Below are 21,417 nucleotides of genomic sequence, written 5' to 3'. Positions count from 1 at the left end.
GGCAAAGAGATTAATGAAATATAGGAGATGTTTTTAAAGAATTTGCACCAAGCTACATTAACTACCTCAGATTGAGTAATAATATAAGGTTTGTTTGCTTTTAAAATGATTCTCTGTTATGAACACTTACTATTCAAAAAAAGGAAAAAAAAAGGCTATTTTTAAATATCAAGCATTCAAAGGGGATGGAGAGTCAGAGGAACAAAGACAGGTAGTGTATGGTCAGTGGTGTTCAACACAGATATCAAAGTCCTTGAGCTGGAGAGGTCAGTCTTCTGTGGAGGATCATAGTTAGATGATGCAGACTATTAAGATGATTCAACGAACTCCTTGCTCCCATTCCCAACTTTGCACGCAAACTTCTGCTATAATTTGGCTTCTGATTCTGTTTACCTACTGTCTTCAGGAGTATACTGAATAGTCACAGGAATATGTATGCCATAGGAATTATATGTATCTGTGCAAATTAATTACAAGGCAGTCTAATTCTATATTAAATCAAGAATTATGAGAGACATTACTTGGTAAACATTATCCTCAACATTATTCTAGCTGTTTTAATTGTAAAAATATTTAATTTTTTAAAGAAAGGGATATAAACAAAATATCTCACTGGAAGTATCAATATGGAAATCAAATTTCAAGTCAGCCAAATACAAAAGTCCATTACTACGACGTGTAGTATTAAAAGGAAAGTTGTGATCTAAAGAAAATCAGTAGTTTATTTTCTTTTTATATTAAAGGAATAAATGAATTTATTTCTTATAAAGTCTTGTTTTTTGAATATTGGATATTTTTTAAACATCTTCTATTTCTGTATTTTAGATCTGGTTTTCTTCTGGAGCATTTATCCGTGCTGATCTTAGTGAATGGGGCATGAGTTTAACAATCAGAGCCCCCAGTTTAGATTATAGAAACACTTTGGGACTTTGTGGCACCTTTGATGAAAACCAAGAAAATGATTTCCATGATAAAAATGGGATAAAAATTGATCGAACTTTTAATAATCGTGTTGCTTTTATTAATGAATGGAGGTAAGAAAATAACTTACTTTCACTTGTTATTGTATTAATATTTGACTTGAAATGAGCTGTGGGTGCCTCAATATTCTGATTTTTTGCAATACATTACTGAGAAAAGTGTTTTTGTCCAAATTACTGTTCTTTTCTGTTTTCTATCTGGAAGGATTTTACCAGGAAAAAGCATGTTTGACACAATGCCAGTTTCTCTGCCGTCACCTAGAAAACCATCCTTTTGTGGCTGCTCACTGGAAACTACTTCACTATATCCATCTTCTAATCCTCTAGAAACTGTTTCTCAATCAGAGATTGTTTCAGCTTGCAAAGACCTGAAACATATCAAATTTGCTTCCTTGATACCAGACCTAGATGTCACCTCTGAATATATTAATTCAGAAGCTCTTGTCAGAGGAATAAACAAGCATACATCTCGAGAAGAAAATAATTTGGATTTCTTTCCTCATGAAAAAACAAGCCATGTGAACTTAACCAATCTAGATTTAAATTTACAAAAACATCCTGGGAATGAAAAACAAAATGCACTAAAAAGTGTAGACGAAGGGAGACATACACAGAACCAGAGTAATCACAGCCAAGAAACGAGGTGGGATCGACAAAACAGATGGAAACGACAAAACTTTTATGAGTTTCTTCCATTGTTTGCTTTCCAGAGTCTCAGCCAAAGTGACCTAGAAGAGTTTACTTACTTTTTCCCTGAGGACCACACTGAGGATGTCCACCCAGAGTTTGTCCCCACATGGCCCACACCGTCTGGCCTTACCGAATACAGCACGTTGGCCCTGTGTCAGGAGACTCTTGCCAAGTCTGGCATAGGAAGGCACTGCCTTGCCTTTCTTGGCAAGAGACTGGATAGTGTTATAGATATGTGTGTTAAGGATGTTCTCCTAAAAGATGATCTTAGCTGGGCAGAAGCAGGCGTGGCCCTTTTAGAAAATGAATGTGAGAAGAGGATTTTGGAAGAGGGGAAATATAACAGAGAAGAATACAGCAAGTCAATTCAAGACATTCTCTTGGTACTAAAATGCCCCAATTTATGTAGTGGCCATGGGCAGTGTATGGAATGGGGGTGTGCATGCTCCCCAGGCTTTAGTTCCTATGATTGCAGTGATTCACATGGTGAGTAAATACTCTCCATCTTTGATATTATGTATATATTTGTTCATGAAAATTTGTTCTTTTTTATTATCAGTGTATTTTTAATTTTTTATTGAAGTATAGTAGATTTACAATGTTGTGCCAACTTCTGCTGTACAGCAAAGTGATTCAGTTATACATATACATACATTCTTATAATATATATACATACACATATGAAATTTTCCATCATTTTCTATTCCAGGAGGAAGACTGTATAGAGCTCCTTGTGCTATGCAGTAGGACCTTATTGTCTATCCATTCTAAATGTAATAGTTTGCATCTATTAACCTCAAACTCTCAGTGCATCCCACTCCCTTCCTACTCCCCTTGGCAACCACAAGTCCATTCTCTATGTCTTTGAGTCTGTTTATGTTTTGTAGCTAGGTTCATTTTGCCATAATTTAGATTCCACACATAAGTGCTATCATATGGTATTTGTCCTTCTCTTTATGACTTAATTCACTTAGCATGAGAAACTCTAGTTGCTTCCATGCAGCTGTGAATGGCATTATTTCATTTGACCATCAGTATCTTAACAGACTTTATTCAGATTATATATACAGAAAAGAACCCAAATTATATCACCAATCAATACAATAATTTTCCAAAAGCATCTCATCTCACACAGAGTAAAAGCTGAAGTACATATAAATGGCCTGTAAGACACAACATGATCAAGCACACAGTATCTTTCAAGACAATCCCTTACTGCTATCACCTCACCCATCCCATTCCACCTACTTTGGTTTCTGATCTGTTCCTTAAAATGATGGCTTCTCTTGACCTTAGGGCCTGTGCACATAGCTGGTCCCTCTACATGCAGAGAATAATCGTTTTTCCAGAACTCAAATTTGGTATTAAAAGGCACTGTTTATAATATTTTGCTAATTTTACTAATTCACTTACTTTTTCCCTATGATATCTAAATGGCACAAATTATTTTGTCTCTCTATATTAGAGAAAGGTATTTTTAAAAGTCAGTTTGATTCTATTAACTATTAAACCAATAACATCTGATTTTCTTCCTACCAACATCAACCTGCCCTTCTCTATCTCAGTGAATGTAAATGTCATTCCTCTAATGGTTCACATTATAAACTTTGTAGTCACTTTGACTTTTCTTTTCCAATCATGCCTCATGTTTCATCCATTAGCAGTAAATCCTGCTCTGGCTTCAAAGAATTTCATCTTTTTCCCTGCTACCAACTTAGTTGAAACCACCCTTCTCTCTCCTTGGAATATTATAGATTCTCTCAAAGTTTATTCTCCATGCAGAAGCTAAAGTGATCCCTTTGAAATGTAAATCAGTATTACGCCTCTGCTTAAATTACTCTATTGGCTCTTCATCTCCTGCAGAGTAAAACTGGTAGATCCTACCATGTTCTAGAAGACCCTGTGTAAGTTTAGGCTCCTCTCTCATTGAATTCATCTACCATTCTCTCCATAGGCCATTACTTTTCAGTGTTTCAAGTGGTTGCTTTGCTCTTCCTCAAAAGGCCACACTTGCTTTTGACCTCAGGACCTTTACACTTTCAGCTCCTTCTCACTGGAGCATTCTACAACATATCTTCATGACTGACTTCCTTTTCTATCCAAGTATCATTTTATCATAAAATACTCCCATGCTCATTCTAAATAAAGTAGTTTTTATCATACAACTCCATGACCTTCATCACCCTTAATATAGTTAATATACTTTTTCTCAGTGATAAGCTTTTATGTGATACACTTCATTTTTTTATTTGTTTATATTTCATCCTCCCATATTAGCATGTGAATTTCACGAAGGCAGGGATTGTCTTGTTCATTATTTTACCTCCAATATCTAGAATAATACTAGAAAAATAGCAGTTGCTCAGTAAACATTTGCTGACTATACAAAGGAATGACATGTTTTTTTCATACTTTTTATAAATATTTTAGGGTTCTGAATACACATAACTTAGGATTTTTATATCCTATTGCTACTAAAGTTATTATATTCACTTAGATTTTGCTAGTACTTAGGAAGGTAGTATAAGGATTCAATTACCTTTTTTTTTTTTTTTCTTGTTTGACAGTCCTGTGGCATATGGAGTTCCTGGCCCAGGAATTAGGTTTGAGCCACAGTTTTGACCTACACCACAGCTGTGGCAACACTGTATATATCCTTAAACCCACTGTGCCTGGCTGGGGATTAAAGCTGCATCTCTGCTCTCCAGAGACACCACCAATTCCATTGTACCACAGAGGGAACTCCTCAGTTACTTTTCATACTGCATTTATCTATTTTGACAACCAGACCTTGGTGACAGAGATAATGAATGATCTTACCAAGACCAGAACCAGAGATATAACCATGTGAAGGTCAGTTAACATGACTGCTAAAAGAAATTTTTTCTCCTGTGACTGAAAAGTACACCTAAGATTATAGTAGTATGTAGAATAGCAATAAAACATAAAAATATAAATAATATCTGAACAGCATGCACAATTTTTTTTTTCTTTTTAGGGCTGCACCTTCAGCATATGGGAGTTCCCAGGCTAGGGATCAAATTGTAGCTCCAGCTGCCAGCCTACACCACACCCAGAGAAACACAAGATCCAAGCCATATCTGCAATCTATACCGCAGCCTGGGGCAACTCTGGATCCTTAATCCACTGAGTGAGGCCAGGGATCAAACCTACATCCTCATGGATACTGGTCAGGTTCTTAACCTACTGATTCGCAGTGGGAACTCCTTTGATAATTCTTTTCTAATGCTTATATTTGAATATTAAAAAGATTTTAATAAATTGCATTGCTAACTATACTATCTTATTACAAAGGCATTTTTTCTATAATCAATCTAGATGTCACAATCCAAAATGACAAAACCAAAATATTGGCCATGATAGCAGTAACTTGTTAATATTTGTACTTTTAAATGGTATCAAATATTATTGAAACATTCATTAAACTGATATAATTAGGCACTGGTAGTATCTGTAATGCTATTTATATTGGTTTGAATAGTAGATAACACATTTTTTAATAACAGATTACTTTTAACATGTAATAGTTTGATTCATGTGCTAAATAATATTTGGGGTAGACTTTAAAATATTAGTCTATGCACGCTTTTAATTTTGGCCTTGAAAATAATTAGGGTTTTTTTGAATTAAGGAAAATATGTCCTACTTTTTAATTTTTTCTCAAAGACAAGGTTCCTGAAATTATAGAACTTGAGAATGATGGATTCTGTAATATTCGAAAATGTAACTGTATGCTGGTGAGAGTTTTTGGTCAAGGCTTCAAAGAATCACCTTCAATTAAATGTGAAGTTACTAAACTGCAGGTATGTTAATTATAGTGAGAAAACAATTGAATTTATGAGTTAATCAGATTAATTTTTTTACATTAATTTAGAGTATCAATTAGCAACATAATCCCAAAGGATGTCACTTCCTCAGAGAGCTCAACAGGAAAATTATGAAGTTGCTTAACCTTAAAGCTTCCCTATTTGTTAAATTTATTAATCTATTTTATATAATATCTATTGAGATACTGGCTATTTCAGCATAATAAGATATTAAAGTAATATCAAACTTGATATGTAAGCTTCTGTATTTACTGAAATGTGAAAACACAAAGAATGGAGGTTATTTTTTATCTAAGACAGAGTACATGAATTATAAGATATAGAATATAACAATTCCTTTTTACACACCCAAAAGTAAGGACTAATTGTGCTCATTCTTCATATTTCCCTTACTATAGATTTACTGTGGGAAAATTCCCCCCCTCAAAAAATATTTTTTTCTTGAGACCACCAAAGACACATGATCACTCAGTTTGAACACTGGTATATCAATTTACACCTTACTTTTGATGATTATTTATATGGTCTTCCTTTTCTTTATTCTCGTGGGATTTTATTTTAAGAGAAGTGCTTTGAATTTAGAAAGTACTTACTACATGGATAAGCTGAAAACTAATAGCAAATCATATTTTAGCAACTTTTTTATTTTTCTCTAAACTGATTCTGAGATTGAGAATTTAAGGAGAAAATAATTTTTGTATGTCTTTATCAAATAGTTATACAAGAGAATTATGCTTATTTAAAGACTTTATGAGCAGAAGCTTTCTAAAGGAGCCATGAAATATTTTAACCCCCATGAAATAATGACACACAGTAGAAAATGTAATATATGTATAATTTCATTCACTTCGGTATCACCCGAGAGAGTAGTCATTATATTGTCCTTGGCAGAATAAACCATATGATACCACACAACAATTCAGTGATTTGACAAGAGAGAATTTTAGAGGCTTATATTCTCTTGGAAAGTACACTTTGTACTTATTTTCAGATATATTTTTTCCTGTGATATTTTTTCTCATACTATTTTCCTCCTCGAAATATCTGATAAATTAATAGTACACTCTGGAATTCTCTGCACTATATAGAACTATAGAAAGAAATAAAATAATTTTCACTAGCCAAAAACAAATTTACATAGATTAGCTGTTTTCTTTCTCACTCTGTTTAGAGTGTTTATATAGTTTATTTGTAATACGATTAGGTTTGTTTTTTAATATTTGTATTCCATTTTAATTTCCTTCATACTCTGGTTGATTTTAACTATATACTTACTTAGAAGGTGTTCAAAATTTATCATGCTTCTGAGAGTTAATGCCACATAGAAGGTAAACAGAGAAATGTTACTTTCTTCTCATCCCTACCTCCCTCTTCCCATTAGCCTTTTTACTCTTCATTCCCATCCATCCTCTGAAGGTGACCATTTTCACTATTTTTTGGTTTATCCTCACTGTGTTTATTTTGTACAAAAGAGCAGATAAATCCCTTCTTTTTTTACATAAAGAGTAGCATATTACAGATTCTCTTTTCTACTTTTGTAGTAGTAACTTAAAACAAGTTTTTAGCTAGAGATCACTTCTTTCACTCCTCTCAAAAGCAGCTAGGACTACACAGAATCCAATTTTTAAATCACTTACTTGTAGGATTAAATCCAAGTTGTTATCCTAGAAACAAAATGGCCCTTCTTGATCCAGCTCTTGTATGTTTTTCAGGCTTGAACTTCCTGTGTTTGTGCTAGGAAAATCCTTTGCTGTTTCATGTATCATTGCCTTTGCTATTCCCTCCAGCCTTGCTGAATCACACTCTCCGTTTCTGCTCCCAGTGTCTAAATGGCAGCCTTTTTCTTTCTTTTTTTTTTTTTGAAGTCTTCCTTGACTGTGCTAGTTAGACTTAGTGGTTCTTTCTCTATCATTACACCTTATTTGAATCATGGTTATAGCAATAATAAAATATTTTGTTTGTCTTTTCTTTTGAGATCTCTTTTCATCAGGATAGTCTCAGCAAATAAGATATTCACAAAATACTGATGAATGGGAAAGAAAGAGAACCCTATTTATTCCTCATTTTGGTAGGCTCTCTAAACAGAATGGTGGAAATAACTCTTCTATTCCCAGTCACTGCCAAGAGACCTTGTGTCCATCCAAGTGTCATTTTCATGACTACCCTGAGACACTGTTATCAGTCTCCTCTGCTGGAAGAGAACCACTGATATATCTGCTAGGCCAGACAGTGCACATCCCCTTAAATATGGAGATGTGTTCCGGTGTTCACTCTTTCAATCAAATCTCCAACAAGATAGTTTCTACTAGCCACAGACTAATGTGTTCTCACTTTCCTTTATTTTTCCTTTCTGAGCTACAATATTAAAGCATCAGCCTGCTCTTTTCCATTTTTAAGCGGTAAAAAGCATTCTACAGTCATAAACTAAAAAAAAAAATCTAAATAAAAAATTTTGTAGTAAAACATATCCTTTTAGTTTTCTGTTTATTTATATCAAGAAAAAAAAAAAAAAAGGAGTTCCCGTCGTGGCGCAGTGGTTAACGAATCTGACTAGGAACCATGAGGTTACGGGTTCGGTCCCTGCCCTTGCTCAGTGGGTTAACGATCCAGCGTTGCCGTGAGCTGTGGTGTAGGTTGCAGATGTGGCTCCGATCCCGCGTTGCTGTGGCTCTGGTGTAGGCTGGTGGCTACAGCTCCGATTCAACCCCTAGCCTGGGAACCTCCATATGCCGCGGGAGCGGCCCAAGAAATAGCAACAACAACAACAACAAAAAGACAAAAAAAAAAGAAAATTACTCTTGCTTTTCTTCTTTAAATACCAATGCATTTCAGTATTGAAAAAAAGGTACTTAAAATGTAAAATATGTATGAGATGCCACTGAGTTATTAAATAGGGTGAAGTGACTAAAATTTATGTAGTTTTGAGTTGCATAAATTCATCTGAACTAGCTTGAGCAAGAATGATATTTTGAGGATAGTGCATTTTGCACAGAATTAGGATAAGAATATAACTCTTCAATTCTCAGGAAAAAAACTTACACTTGGGACTCCATTTAACTCAGTATATCTGTATTTGTGTGTGTGTGTGTGTGTGTGTGTGTGTGTGTGGTGATTCTGCCTTTCTCTGTTGTGGCTTTATCTTTCCCTTTAAGCAGATCTTAGCTTTCTCCATATAGTAAAAAATGTGGCCATCAATATCTCATTAATCTTTTATCTTGCAACTCCAGCCACCAAAGGCAGACTGGCTCAACACGACAAAGTTAAAACATCTGAAGCAACTGAAGCATCGGCTTAGCTTAGGTCCACTCCTGGATCAGTCAAGTATAGTCAAGGAAGTGGGTCATATAAGAACATGAGAGGTCATGTGAGAAACATGTTTAGAGAGACAGAAAGGGCAGTGTCAAGTAAAAGATGGGATCAAGAGAATAAAGGATTTTCTGGGTTCAAAATGATTCTGTTGTGTTTAAACTATATAGCCAAATGTGTTTCTTCTTGCTACAAAAGTCTTTATATAGTGATGCATTATATGTGGCTAATATCGGTAACTTCTTTGATTTGAATTCACAAGAAATGTGAGTCATTAGACGCAGTTTACATCAAATTAGGATGCATATGCTTTCATTATTTTGAACATTACTATCAATGTCATTTTTATTTCTTCATTATACATTCTCATTATACCAGCCATGTATTTTAAAGTTTACATTTTGATTATATGTAATTCACTAGCAAAGCATTTCCATGATCTAACAGAAGTTAATTGCTTTCTCATTACGCTTTCAGTATAACAGCAGTAAATGGGTCCTTGGAGAAGCCATCTATACACATACTGTTTTTAGAAATAGCAGAACTGTTGATTGTCAGCTGCCCAGTAATGTTCAGCAATCTGGTGCCATGGCTCTGACGGGTGAAAAACCTATTGCAAAGTGGCAATTAAAGGTAAAAATATATATATATGCTCATATTTATAAATAAATTCTTATTTCTTAAAACTTCATAATGAATTTGTGAAACTACCCTTAGAACGAATTATCTTATTATAGAACTACATATATCTTACAGGTATCTAATGATGGTTATAAATTCAGTAATCCCAAAATAATGATCATATATGATGGGGCTTGTCAAGTTTGTGGTCTCTATGAAAAGAACTCATGTACTATAAAGGTATGTATCTTTTCAGTTATTTTTACATTTATAGTGTAAGTTTTTCACTTCCCATGCTCTTGGCATATTATGTAGGTTTTCATTTTCATATCAGAAATAGTAATAGAGAAAAGCCTTCCTCGAGTTTATGCAAGATTAATCAAAATTGTTCCTCTGCCCACAACACTTGTTGAAAGGGCAAAGAAGAGCTTCTACCTTTAAAAATTTTAAGTGGCAGGTTGTTTACTCCTAACAAATCAAAAGAGGAGGTTCAGTTTGAATTTTAATTTATACGTACATTTTTAAAGTAGTAGTAGTTATTTTCCAATAAAATATCATTTTATGGTTATTTAATATTCTTTTTGGCAAATGACATGCATTTGGATAGAGTTTGTAAAATGTGTGAGGCTAATACTTTCATAGGGAGTTTCTTGTGGCAACTAAGTTCACTGAACCATGCAAATATCCACCACTTGAGGGATTACATAAAAGTACAGCCTGAGCTGAATCTTCCCAGCAATACCCTTCTAAACTTATATCCAGTCTACTGAGTTTATCAACAGACTTCTTTTACATGTCAGCTGCTGATTCATAACTGATACCATGGATGTAATATCACTTGGCTCTTCAAAACTAAGAAGCATATCAAAAATATTTATGTATATGGAAATTTAACCATTATTTTAATTAAAAAGTTTTTTGAGACTAGCAATTGGATTATATCAATAAGAAATTTGTTATTGAAAAGTTGTTTAATTTTAATTTTCCACCAAATATTAGATTTCTATATGTTCTATAATAATTACTGTTAAAATGTTATTCGCAATTGTTTTAACCTCTTGAGAATATTTTGTTCTTATTTTTGTGTAATGTTTCGTGTGATGTCAAAGGAGATTTGGTAAAATGAGAGAAGTTTATATATCCTAAACAAAGTTTGGTCTTCTTTCCAGGTTAAAAATGGTTGCTACATTTAAGATTATTTCTTTGTATGTCAGCATCTCTCTCCACTGATTTGTTTTGTGATATCTATTATCAAGTCTGGATAATTACGTCATGGATCTGGTTTAGTTTTGCCATGTTCAGAGGACTGAGTGGGCTCCTAGAGGAAGGGAAGATAGCTATAAGTTAGTATGGTTCTAGATGTGCAGGGGAAAAGAGTCTGATTTCTTTATAAATAAAACTATTTTACCATAAGTTTAGCAATAAAAAGGCAAAAAGAGATCTTTTCTTCCAGGTTATTTATAATTCTGCACAGAGATCCAATTATATGTATTTTTTATTCCTGCCATATTGATCAGTTCCATAAGCATTTGTACATAAAGGAAATTATTTGTTTTCTAATGTGCATTTAACTTCGGGACATATGAAAAAATGTTTTCTAATCCAAACAGACTTATAAAATGCATTCGTTGGAATAATCACCATTTATGCTGCTATCCTTCTATGCATTGTGTTTTTTCTTTCCTAACACTAACTACAGTTGTATCTCGACTGGTGTTTTCCTTTTTAAAAAATTTCTCTTAGGAAAATGTTTGCATTATTGATGGACTCTGCTACACTGAAGGGGATAAAAATCCTACCAGCCCTTGTTCAATATGTAGACCTGAAATTTCAAAATTCACTTGGTCATTTTTAGAAAGTAAGTTGCTGTTTTTTAATCCAAATATTTCCTTCCTCTTTAAGATGGGTTTTCAAGTAATTTTAAACCATGAGTTATACAACTATGTTTAAGATGAACACTGTATAATTTAGAATTTTTCCTAACTGGATAATTTACTCTGCTGGAAGGAAATATAAGATGAAATGTTTTATTTTATATAATCTCTATGATTATAGTACAATAGGGTATGATATTTTTAATATTTGATAAGGAATGCAAATTTATCCCTACCATTCTGTGACACTATGAGTATAATGTTGGACATGGATGATTTTTGGATGCTTTGTTCCACCCCCAAAATACCCAAATTATAGTCATATACCATATAATTTATTTACTTCCTTAAATACAGTTATGTATGATTCTACTTAGGTGTTCCTCACATGCTCTTTCTTCAGTCATAAGACCAGCCTGACACCATAAGATACAACAAGATGTAGTTACTCCCTGGTTCCATGTAATTTTATCTAAGGAGTCATATAACCTTATATTTACATACCACTTTGTAATGTCACTATGTATTTTATTTATGTGCAAATTTAATTACTGTTTTAGACTGTATGTCAGATGATTCATTGCTCTGGTACAAGATTCACGGTATATTATGAAGACAGTGGGAATTTGGGAAAGAATTTAGTACAAGAGACAAGGGAAACACATCTAACTTCTGAATTGGTGTCTATATTTTTAATGGCTTTGGTACAACTGATTCACAATGTTCAAATATATAAGAGGGTCTTGAATTATCATCTGTTCCAAGGCCCTTGTACTGAGATGTGAGGAAATTAAAATCAGTAAATCCTATAAGGATACAGAGGGGCAGAATGGGAGCCAGAACTACAGTCTCTGGCATCAGGGCATTTTCAATGCAAGCAGAGGTGTTTGTGCCCAGTGAAATAGAAAAGGCTATTCTTTCTGTTAAGACAGTTGTCAAAGAAGAGGACATTTTTTTACTATCACAATATAAAAAGATGTTTTAAATCACTTCATGAACATAAAGGGAACACTCACGATCTAGTTACATTCCAGTGTAAGAGTTTGGACCCTAGAAGGACCTCTGAGGAGCCGAGGATTGGTATGACTAAACGGTTCCCAATTATTATAGCTGAGGAGGCAAGTATTGAGAGGAAAGTTCAGGGGAGTCAAATGAACAATCCAGTCATGGGCAATAAGGAAGAAACAGAGAAAAGGAGGCATAAGAAACAAAGTAAAGGTGAAAAGAATAGATGGCAAAGAAAAAAGAGTGAAAGAGCAAGTGAGATGGTTGACATAGAAGGAGGAGAGGAATCCAGCCTGGGCAATGTAAATGAGTTCACATGTTTTATGGTATAATCAAAGTGCTGTATACACTCTCATAGCAAAGCCTGAAATCTTGCACCAGTCAGATTTATATTTTCTAAGAATGGAACTGAATTTATTCAGAATGTTTTTTAAAAATAGAAAGCAGGTAATAGACATTTTAGAAGAGTTCAAAATTTATTGAAATGTCTGTCTCAGTGGGAACTCTCTGTATCATTCTTTTCCTCTTCCATACAGATAAAAAAATAAATGTTTTCTCTATTTCAGAAAACCAACCTCCAGTGATTCAAATACCACAAGCTAAATTACAGACATTTTGGGGTGAGAACTTTGTGTACCAGTTCATGGCTTTCGACCCTGAAGGCTTTGACATCCATTTTACCTTGGATTCTGGTCCTGTAGGAGCAAATGTTTCCTCTACAGGACTTCTTATGTGGAAAACAGAGTCACAGACTCCCCAGCAATTCATCTTACATGTTAATGATGACTGCAACGCTGAAACTATAGTCATGATTGAGGTAATACTTATAATTGCATAAATACCACTCAGTTAATTAAGAAAATTAATAACTATTTTAAATTTAAAATGTTTTTATTGTCTTTACATTTTTTAGTATTTATATTCTCAATATGTGAAGAAAAACTAAGTTACTAAATATTTTATGGAAAATTAAACTACCAAATTTTAAAATAATTTTTATAAGAATTTAAAACCCTAGAGAGAGTTTCAGTTTTAGAGCATGGATATAAACTACTAATTCGTAGATCATTGTCTTTTGCACTTAACCATGAGGATAGAGAATTCATTCATGTCCATCTCTATGAAAGATCTGTGATAAACCTGAGATTGGTCCTTTTAAGTGAAGGAATCTTAGATTTTGAATTAGAAATCAAGATTATAAATATAATCACTGAGCTGTACACTTGGAACTAACACAATATTGAATTCAACTATATTTCAATTTAAAAAGATTATCCAATCTCTTGAGATAGACCGTGATGGAAGATAATATAAGAAAAGCAATGCACATATATATTTTATATATACATATATATAATATATGTGTGTGTGTATGTATATGTGTGTATACACACACACACACACACACACGGCTGGGTTGCTTTTCTGTACAGCAGAAACTGGCACAATGTTGTAAATCATCCATACTTTAATAAAAATTAATTGAAAACAAAAATATTGTTAATATAAGATTTGAAATAGCTAGTTGCAAACTATATTTTAATTTTTTGTACCCTATATTCACTTGAAACCTGGGGACACTTTTACATAGAAGTAATAATATTAAGCACAGCTGTGTACCTTGTCATATTAACCAGATAGTTCAAGTGATTGGCTACTCTCTAGATTTTGAGATAAGTCAGGTGATTCACTACTTTTCACTTTAAGGATTTTTTCCCAAATGCTCCGTTTGCATTATGGAAATTGATCATTTTGGGAGTTCCCGTAGTGGCGCAGTGGTTAACAAATCCGACTAGGAACCATGAGGTTGCAGGTTCAATCCCTGGCCTTGCTCAGTGGGTTAAGGATCTGGTGTTGCCATGAGCTGTGGTGTAGGTGGCAGACGTGGCTTGGATCCTGTGTTGCTGTGGCTCTGGCATTGGCCGGTGACTACAGCGCCAATTAGACCCCTAGTCTGGGAACCTCCATATGCCGCAGGAGCGGCCCTAGAACAGGCAAAAAGACAAAAAAAAAAAAATTTGATCATTTTGTAACATTTTATAAATGTATCCCAAACACTTATATTTGGCTATGCTCTTGAGAGTGGGCATAATTGCCTTATTAAACTGGTTTTTTGTTTTTGTTTTTGTTTTTTTGCTTTTTAGGGCCACACCCATGATATATGGAAGTTCCCAGGCTAGGGGTCGAATCAGAGTTGTAGCTGCCAGCCTACACTACAGCCACAGCAATGTGGGATCCAAGCCGCATCTGTGATCTACACCACAGCTCACAGCAATGCCAGATCCCAGGCCCACCAAGCAAGGCCAGGGATCAAACCCACGGCTTCATGGATGCTAGTCAGATTCATTTCCGCTATACCACAACGGGAATTCCTAAACGATCTCTTCAAATACTATTTTACATTAAACATATATATTATAAACATGTATTGCAAAATGTGTGATCTGGTCCTACCTGCAATTAACATGCATGCATTTTATGATGCCTAACATACAGGCATAAACTGAGGATGATTTATGGCAAAATAAATCCTTTACTTCTTGTTTCTTTGGCAGGTGATTGTGAAGTCTTGTGATTGCTTGAATGGGGGATCATGTGTGTCTGATATTCAGTTTCCTCCCGGAAGTGGAGCATACTTGTGTGTCTGCTTGCCTGGTTTTCAAGGTGATCTTTGTGAAGAGGATGTCATTGAGTGCCAATTGAATCCCTGTGGCCTTGGCAGATGTATCAGTGGTTTTCGAAACTATTCTTGTGACTGTCCACCTGAACTCAAAGGTAAGTTTTGGTTCCTCTTGAATGAAATTAGGGTGTGAACAAATTATAAAGGAAAGCTTCTTGGCTTTCCACATAATCTACTCATTATTCAAGCAAATGTATAATCTTAAAGATTTTGATGCTCATTTTAAAACTCTACTAAAATTCATCACAAATACATTTGATATATCCATATCCCTTCTTTTTTATTTTTATTTTTTTATTACTCAAATGAATTTATCACATTTATAGTTGTATAATGATCATCACAGTCCAATTTCACAGGATTTCCATCCCACAGCCCAAGCACATTCCTCTACCCCCCAAACTGTCTCCTCCGGAGACCATAATTTTTTGTCTATGAGTCAGCGTTTGTTCTTCAAAGAAGTTCAGATTGTCCTTTTTTCAGATTCCACATATCCCTTCTTTATTGTACACTGCTTACATCTACTGTTACAGTTTCACTCAGTCTTACAGTTTGAATGGCAATACTCTATGTCTATATTGCATTTTGCAGGTTCCTAAATATTTCTATCTATATTTGGTAGGTAGAAATCTATTTAAATGTATTACTACTGATATATAATATAGAATAATAAATTTGCCATGGGAACTATAAAAATTATCATTTAAGAGGTTTTATTAATAATTTATTAGAGTTGAAATCAAGTGAAATGTTAGAATATTTTTAACTCATTATTTATCCTACAATGTCTGATTTCAGAAACCACAAATAAGTATATGGCTGACAACTTTTAATTTCCCAAGACTTTTAAAACTTCATACCAATATTTTAATTAAAATAGGTATAAATAGTAAATAAGTAAATATAGTTATTGAGCTGATATTTTCCTTGAAGGCATATATTTTAATATTATAATGGAACTAAGCAGACTATTTGGATGTCTTTAATTTTCTTCAGCATTTTAAAGTAAAAATTTTATTATTTGAAGCTATTTTGCTACAACTACATTTGAAAGAATTCAAATGTGGATTGCCTCATGGGTTTTACTGTAATAGGGGTTATCATCATTAATGATTGTAAATATATCCATTTAAATAAGTTGTAAAACATTGTGAAGAGCAACACTTCATCTCAAAAAATTTTATTGAAGAAAGACTGCCTTTCCTAGCACACTGTAAAATTTTTATGGATTTTCAGAGCCAATGCAATAGTGGACTGAATAAGTTGTCCTTTAGGTAAGCAGGCAACCATTCTAATAACTTCTTTAAAAAATTATTGGGTTTTTTAAACAAAGTACAAATTACTGCCATAATATGGTAATTTTTGCCTTAAAACATTAATAGCCTTCATAAGTCTTATTTATAGGGAAAATCTTATATACTTGAAAGGACTTGCTTAATGCTAAATAGAATCTAATTAATGACCTTATACTTAATTATAACACATTTGTTAAATAGTACACTTTTCTCCTATTTTTATATGACAGTTTTGGGAGAGTTACCAGAACATACACAGAGAGTAAAAAAAAAATTTAAATGAGCATTTAACTTGACATATAATGTTTTTCAAATTAAATAATTTGAACTCTCAATCTGTATTTTATTTAGGCAAAAACTGTCAGGAAGATGTTGATGAGTGTGAATCCAGACCTTGTTTTCCAGGAGCAGAGTGTCTCAATACCTTTGGTTCCTATCACTGTGGTTCATGTCCAAAAGGATTTTATGGTGATGGAAAAATATGTCATGGTAAAAGTCCCTATTTCCTACTATGAGATTTTTTTGGAGGGTGGGTTGCATTTAGTTAATTCAAATCACCCCGTTCCATTCTCTCTTGTACTCATGCATTTCTTCAGGGTCATGAACCAAGCTAGATGCAGAGGATGCAGAAATATATAAGATATATCCTCTGACTAATAGGTTTGAATATAACAGCAGGAACTATAGCATGTAATCCCATAGTTTAATATGATGTTCTGTGTCTTTTGATAGACATGCCTAGAGAGAACAGTAGGAATAGTACACAAGGAATCATGCCTGGAGGGATAATGAAAAATTTTATAAAGGAAGTATCACTACAGCTAAATCTGATGCATCTGATCGAGAAAGACAAAGGCATTCTTAGGCAAAGGAATCACGATGAGCAAAGGTAGAGAGGCATGTAACATCACAGCACAGCTTGGGCACTGTGAATAATTCTATATGCTTGGAATGGAGAGGGTAAGGGGTGGGAGCTGCTACAAGAGTAGCAGGGGTACCCAATGGACAGATCACTGTCAAATGATGAGAAATATGATAGGGTTTACATCTGAGAAAGTCTGCTTAAGAATATTGTGGGGGATGGACCACTTTCAGGTAAGGACTTGTGCAAGTGTGAAGGTGGGAAGAAAGGTTAAGACAGTATGACAAACATAGGAAAGACAAAAATATTCTGACTTAAGATGAGGAGATATTGGATGAAAAAGATACCAAAGCAGCAAGCTGAGTCTGTTTTTTCACATTCACAGATATAGAAAACAAACATGTGGTTAACAAAGAGGAGAGAGAAGTGGGAGACATATTAGAAGTATGAGATTAAAAAGTTTTAAATACTATATATAAAACATACAAGCAACGAGGATATATGTATAACACAAGGAATCATATCCATTTTCTTATAATAACCTATAATGGAAGATAATCTGCAAAAATACTGAATCACTATGCTAGACATCTGAAAGTAACACAATATTGTAAATCAAGTACACTTTAGAAAAAAGGAGCAAGTTGATAGTCCTTGGTCAGTGACTGGGATTAGAACAGCAAGGGAGAGAGTCACTACATTTTAAGTGCTTGGTTTAGGCAAACTGAGTGGGTAGAATAGACATTCACATTGCCATGGACTGAATTATGTACTTCCAAAATTCATGCATTGATTCTCAATCCCACTCTATGGCTGTATTTGGAGTAAGGAAGTATTAAGGGTAAATGAGGTCAAAATGGAGAAGCCCTAATCCAATAGGTTTAGTGTCCTTCTAAGAGAAGCCACCAGAGAACTTACTCTTTCTCTGCCATGTGAGGACACAGGGAAAACGCAGCTGACTGCGACTTAGGCAGAAAGATCTCTCATCAGGAACCAAATGGGCCTGCACCTTGATCTTGGACTCTCTCCCTTCTAAAATAGTTAGAAAATAAATTTCTATTGTTTAAACCACCCACTCTATGATATTTTAGTACGGCAGCTAAAGCTAAGACACACATGAACTATAAGGAAGAAGATATAGTTTCAGAGAGAAAAGATAATGAAGTCAGTTTGGACACATAGAGACTGAGGTGACAAAGTAATATTTAAGTGGAGCTCAGGAGGCAGGTTTGCGTTAAGGATATAATTCTTAGGTTAATCGGTCACAGAGGAAACTTCCCAGTGATAACACTTAGAATTAGAGAAAAGAAGACCAAAAAAATGGTGAACATCAACATTTTAAAACTTAAAAGAGAAGAGTAAATTATTGAAGTCAGTGCCAAAGAACTGCGTCTTTGGTATTATTAAGAAAACAAGACCCATTTTGATGAAAAAATATATTAATAGCATAATACCACCTTGTGCTTAAAATTGGGTTGGGCCTGTCTAGCACTGGAGATGACAGGTTTGTAGAACACAGTGTAGGATGGTGAGGGGAATTCCCTCCTAGTTCAGCCACTGACATCTCCCCCTCAATATCCAGCCCCAAACAGTCAAATCTTCCACTCTGTGAACTAAAGAGACCTAACACCTATCTTTTCCAAATAGTGGCCCATTCTCTCAATAGGACCTTTATCAAGTGGAGTTTAAGAAGAAAGCTCATCGAACCATTACACAGGAGTGACTAATAAGACTACTTTATCAGAGGCATTTGTGCATTTTAGGAAGTTGCTTGTTAATACAAAATATTTTTTTTTATCGTTGGGTGTTTACTTAGTTTTATGACAATCACCGAGTCAATGACTATAAAAGCAAATATAGTGCATTTCTTTTTTGTGGAGTTGCTAACTAGTAGAGAAAAGTGACAGCCAAGTGTGAGGACAGGATTCTGTGGAAGAACTAAGATGCATGGCTTTGATTTAGTGGGTAAGTGGGACTACAGGAACATCTATTAGCTAGCTTGGGCTGCCATCATAGAATACCATAGACCTGGTTACTTAAACAGCAGAATTTTTTTTTTCTCATAGTTCTAGAGCCTGGAAGGTCAAGATCAAGCTGCCAGCAGAGAGTAGGGTTTGTTTCTGGCTTCTCTCCTTGATTTGCAGATTCCAGCCTTCTCACTGAACTCTTACATGTACATTCTTCTTGTGTCTCCTCCTCTTATAAGGACATCAATCCTATAGGAAGAGTGCCCCACTCTTATGACTTCATTTAACCTTAATTACCTCCTTAAAAGCATCTCCAAACACAGCCACAGTTAGGGTTAGAGCTTCAACATATGTATCTTGAGGAACACAATTCAGTTCATAACAAAAACATTTGCTGACATTTAAGATAGTTCTCCGATCTAATTTGCAAGTTCAATCCAGATGGCTCTTTTATTGTATGTTCTTATTCACAGTGCTTTGGTTTTATAACAGTTTAACTCTGATTAGTTTTTCATGTGTGCATTTACAGTTGAAACACAGTTTTTAAATGAACTTACTACACATACTGTGGTTCTCACAAGTTCTGACAAAAGTGTAACTAAGGAAGAGGATGGTAAAAATGCCGATCAGAGAGAGAGGCATCTTAAGCCAACAAATGGAAATACTTCTGGTAAGTAATGGTCTTAATTAAAAATCTAATGACAAGTAGTACCTTCTCAGTAATTTTTATTTTCAAAAAGATCACCAAGGATCACGTAGTGCAATTCATAGATTCCTCTTTTCCTTGCTAAGCTGTTGAATCTTCTGGCTTATATTCTGGAAAAATGATTCATGTTGTGTAATAAACAAATTATATCATTATTTAAGGTGATTTCAGAGGAGCTTAAAGTTGGAAGTGACCATTTCAAACTTATACTCTATAAATCCCTAGTTGTCCATCTCAAAACCTAACAGAATGAGAAGTTTATTTCATAAAGCCTTTACTGCTTTGCAGTACTCTTTTATTATAATGCTCTATGATCTTCATAATAATCTTTAGCACATGTCTCATTAGCATTCCCTATGCCTCTGAGTTCTGTAACATTAGCCGTTTATCTTGTAGGATATCACTGTATTTGTTCATTTTGCAAAGTGTTGTTGATAGGAAAGCTGTCTTGTTTTTAATGTTACTTGTTTTAATCCAGTTGCCTTACTAAACTTATTTACACTATTTTTATAGTTGATTCTCTTCTGGATTTTATAGGTAAATCATAATTTTTTTTTTGCAAATAGTGAGTTTGCCTCTTTTATGTACTTTCTTACAGTAACTAAGGTTTGATCTATGTTTATGATGTGCCAAAGAAGGCATATATTTGATCCTCATAGTGGCTATCTTTGGTAACTATTCTTACTACCATTTTACACACAAGTAAATAGAGGCATCTATGAGTTAGTTAAGTAATGTGTTCATATTTACAGTTTATAAATTACAAAGGCAAGACTTGAACCTGAGCAATCTAATGGCCATGTCCCAGCTCTCAAACTTAGGCTCTTATTGAAGTGGCTGGGACCTTCATTTCAAAGTGGCTAGGGATGGAATAGCTTTGTTTCTTAATTGTTTAAATGGAATTCTTCTCGTCACCATTGAGTACAACATTACTCTGGGTTTCCAATAGAATTTTCATTTTATTGGTTGCTTTCTCAAAATTCTCTTTAGTTTTAAATCAGGAGTGGATTTTAAATTTTATCAAATACTTTTTCAACATCATTTATTACTTGCTATAATTTCCATTAATGTTTCCTTAGATTAACTTTTGCAGAATGTTAACAAAAATTGTTTTATCAAATTACTTTTAACATTATTTTATATTATTTTCTTCATTAATTTCTTAATGTAATTGTTAGTTGAGATACAAGTCTGTTTCTTCCTATGTAATTTATATACTTGCATTTGATTTAACTGAAAGGCTAATATTTCATTTAAAATGTTTAGTATTTTTTAAATAATATTGACTATAAGATTATGCCACTCTGATAAAACATTTTAAAATATTTCATCTCTTTGTGTGTGTTACAACAGTTTTATAAAATATTCTTTCCTTGAATATTTGGTAAATTTTTTTCCATTAGACTGACTGTCCCAGCATAATTTTAGAAGGGGATATTAGATTATTTTTCTATTTCTTTCATAGTACTTTTTATTTCATATAGTCTATCTCTTCTTCAACTTAATCATTTGTATTCTGCAAAAAAGCATTTATCTCATTGATGCTTCAAATTCTTAGTTTAAAATTATGTGTAGTATTCTGG

At 34.0% G+C, this 21,417-nt stretch overlaps 1 protein-coding gene across 1 annotated transcript in view; it reads left to right on the top strand.

Moving 5' to 3' along the window:
- VWDE (von Willebrand factor D and EGF domains) overlaps positions 1-21,417 on the top strand; it is a 60,979-nt gene that overhangs the window by 23,099 nt on the left and 16,463 nt on the right. Inside the window, exons 11-19 of the mRNA XM_047754391.1 lie at positions 826-1,034; positions 1,186-2,156; positions 5,358-5,494; positions 9,302-9,457; positions 9,581-9,685; positions 11,189-11,303; positions 12,891-13,141; positions 14,880-15,099; positions 19,658-19,798. Of these exons, the coding sequence (XP_047610347.1) occupies positions 826-1,034; positions 1,186-2,156; positions 5,358-5,494; positions 9,302-9,457; positions 9,581-9,685; positions 11,189-11,303; positions 12,891-13,141; positions 14,880-15,099; positions 19,658-19,798 (2,305 nt within the window). The remainder of the gene's footprint in view (positions 1-825; positions 1,035-1,185; positions 2,157-5,357; positions 5,495-9,301; positions 9,458-9,580; positions 9,686-11,188; positions 11,304-12,890; positions 13,142-14,879; positions 15,100-19,657; positions 19,799-21,417) is intronic.

The sequence above is a fragment of the Phacochoerus africanus genome, chromosome 11 (assembly GCF_016906955.1).
Source record: "Phacochoerus africanus isolate WHEZ1 chromosome 11, ROS_Pafr_v1, whole genome shotgun sequence".
NCBI lineage: Eukaryota > Metazoa > Chordata > Mammalia > Artiodactyla > Suidae > Phacochoerus > Phacochoerus africanus.
This window is presented reverse-complemented; position numbering and strand designations above follow the sequence as displayed.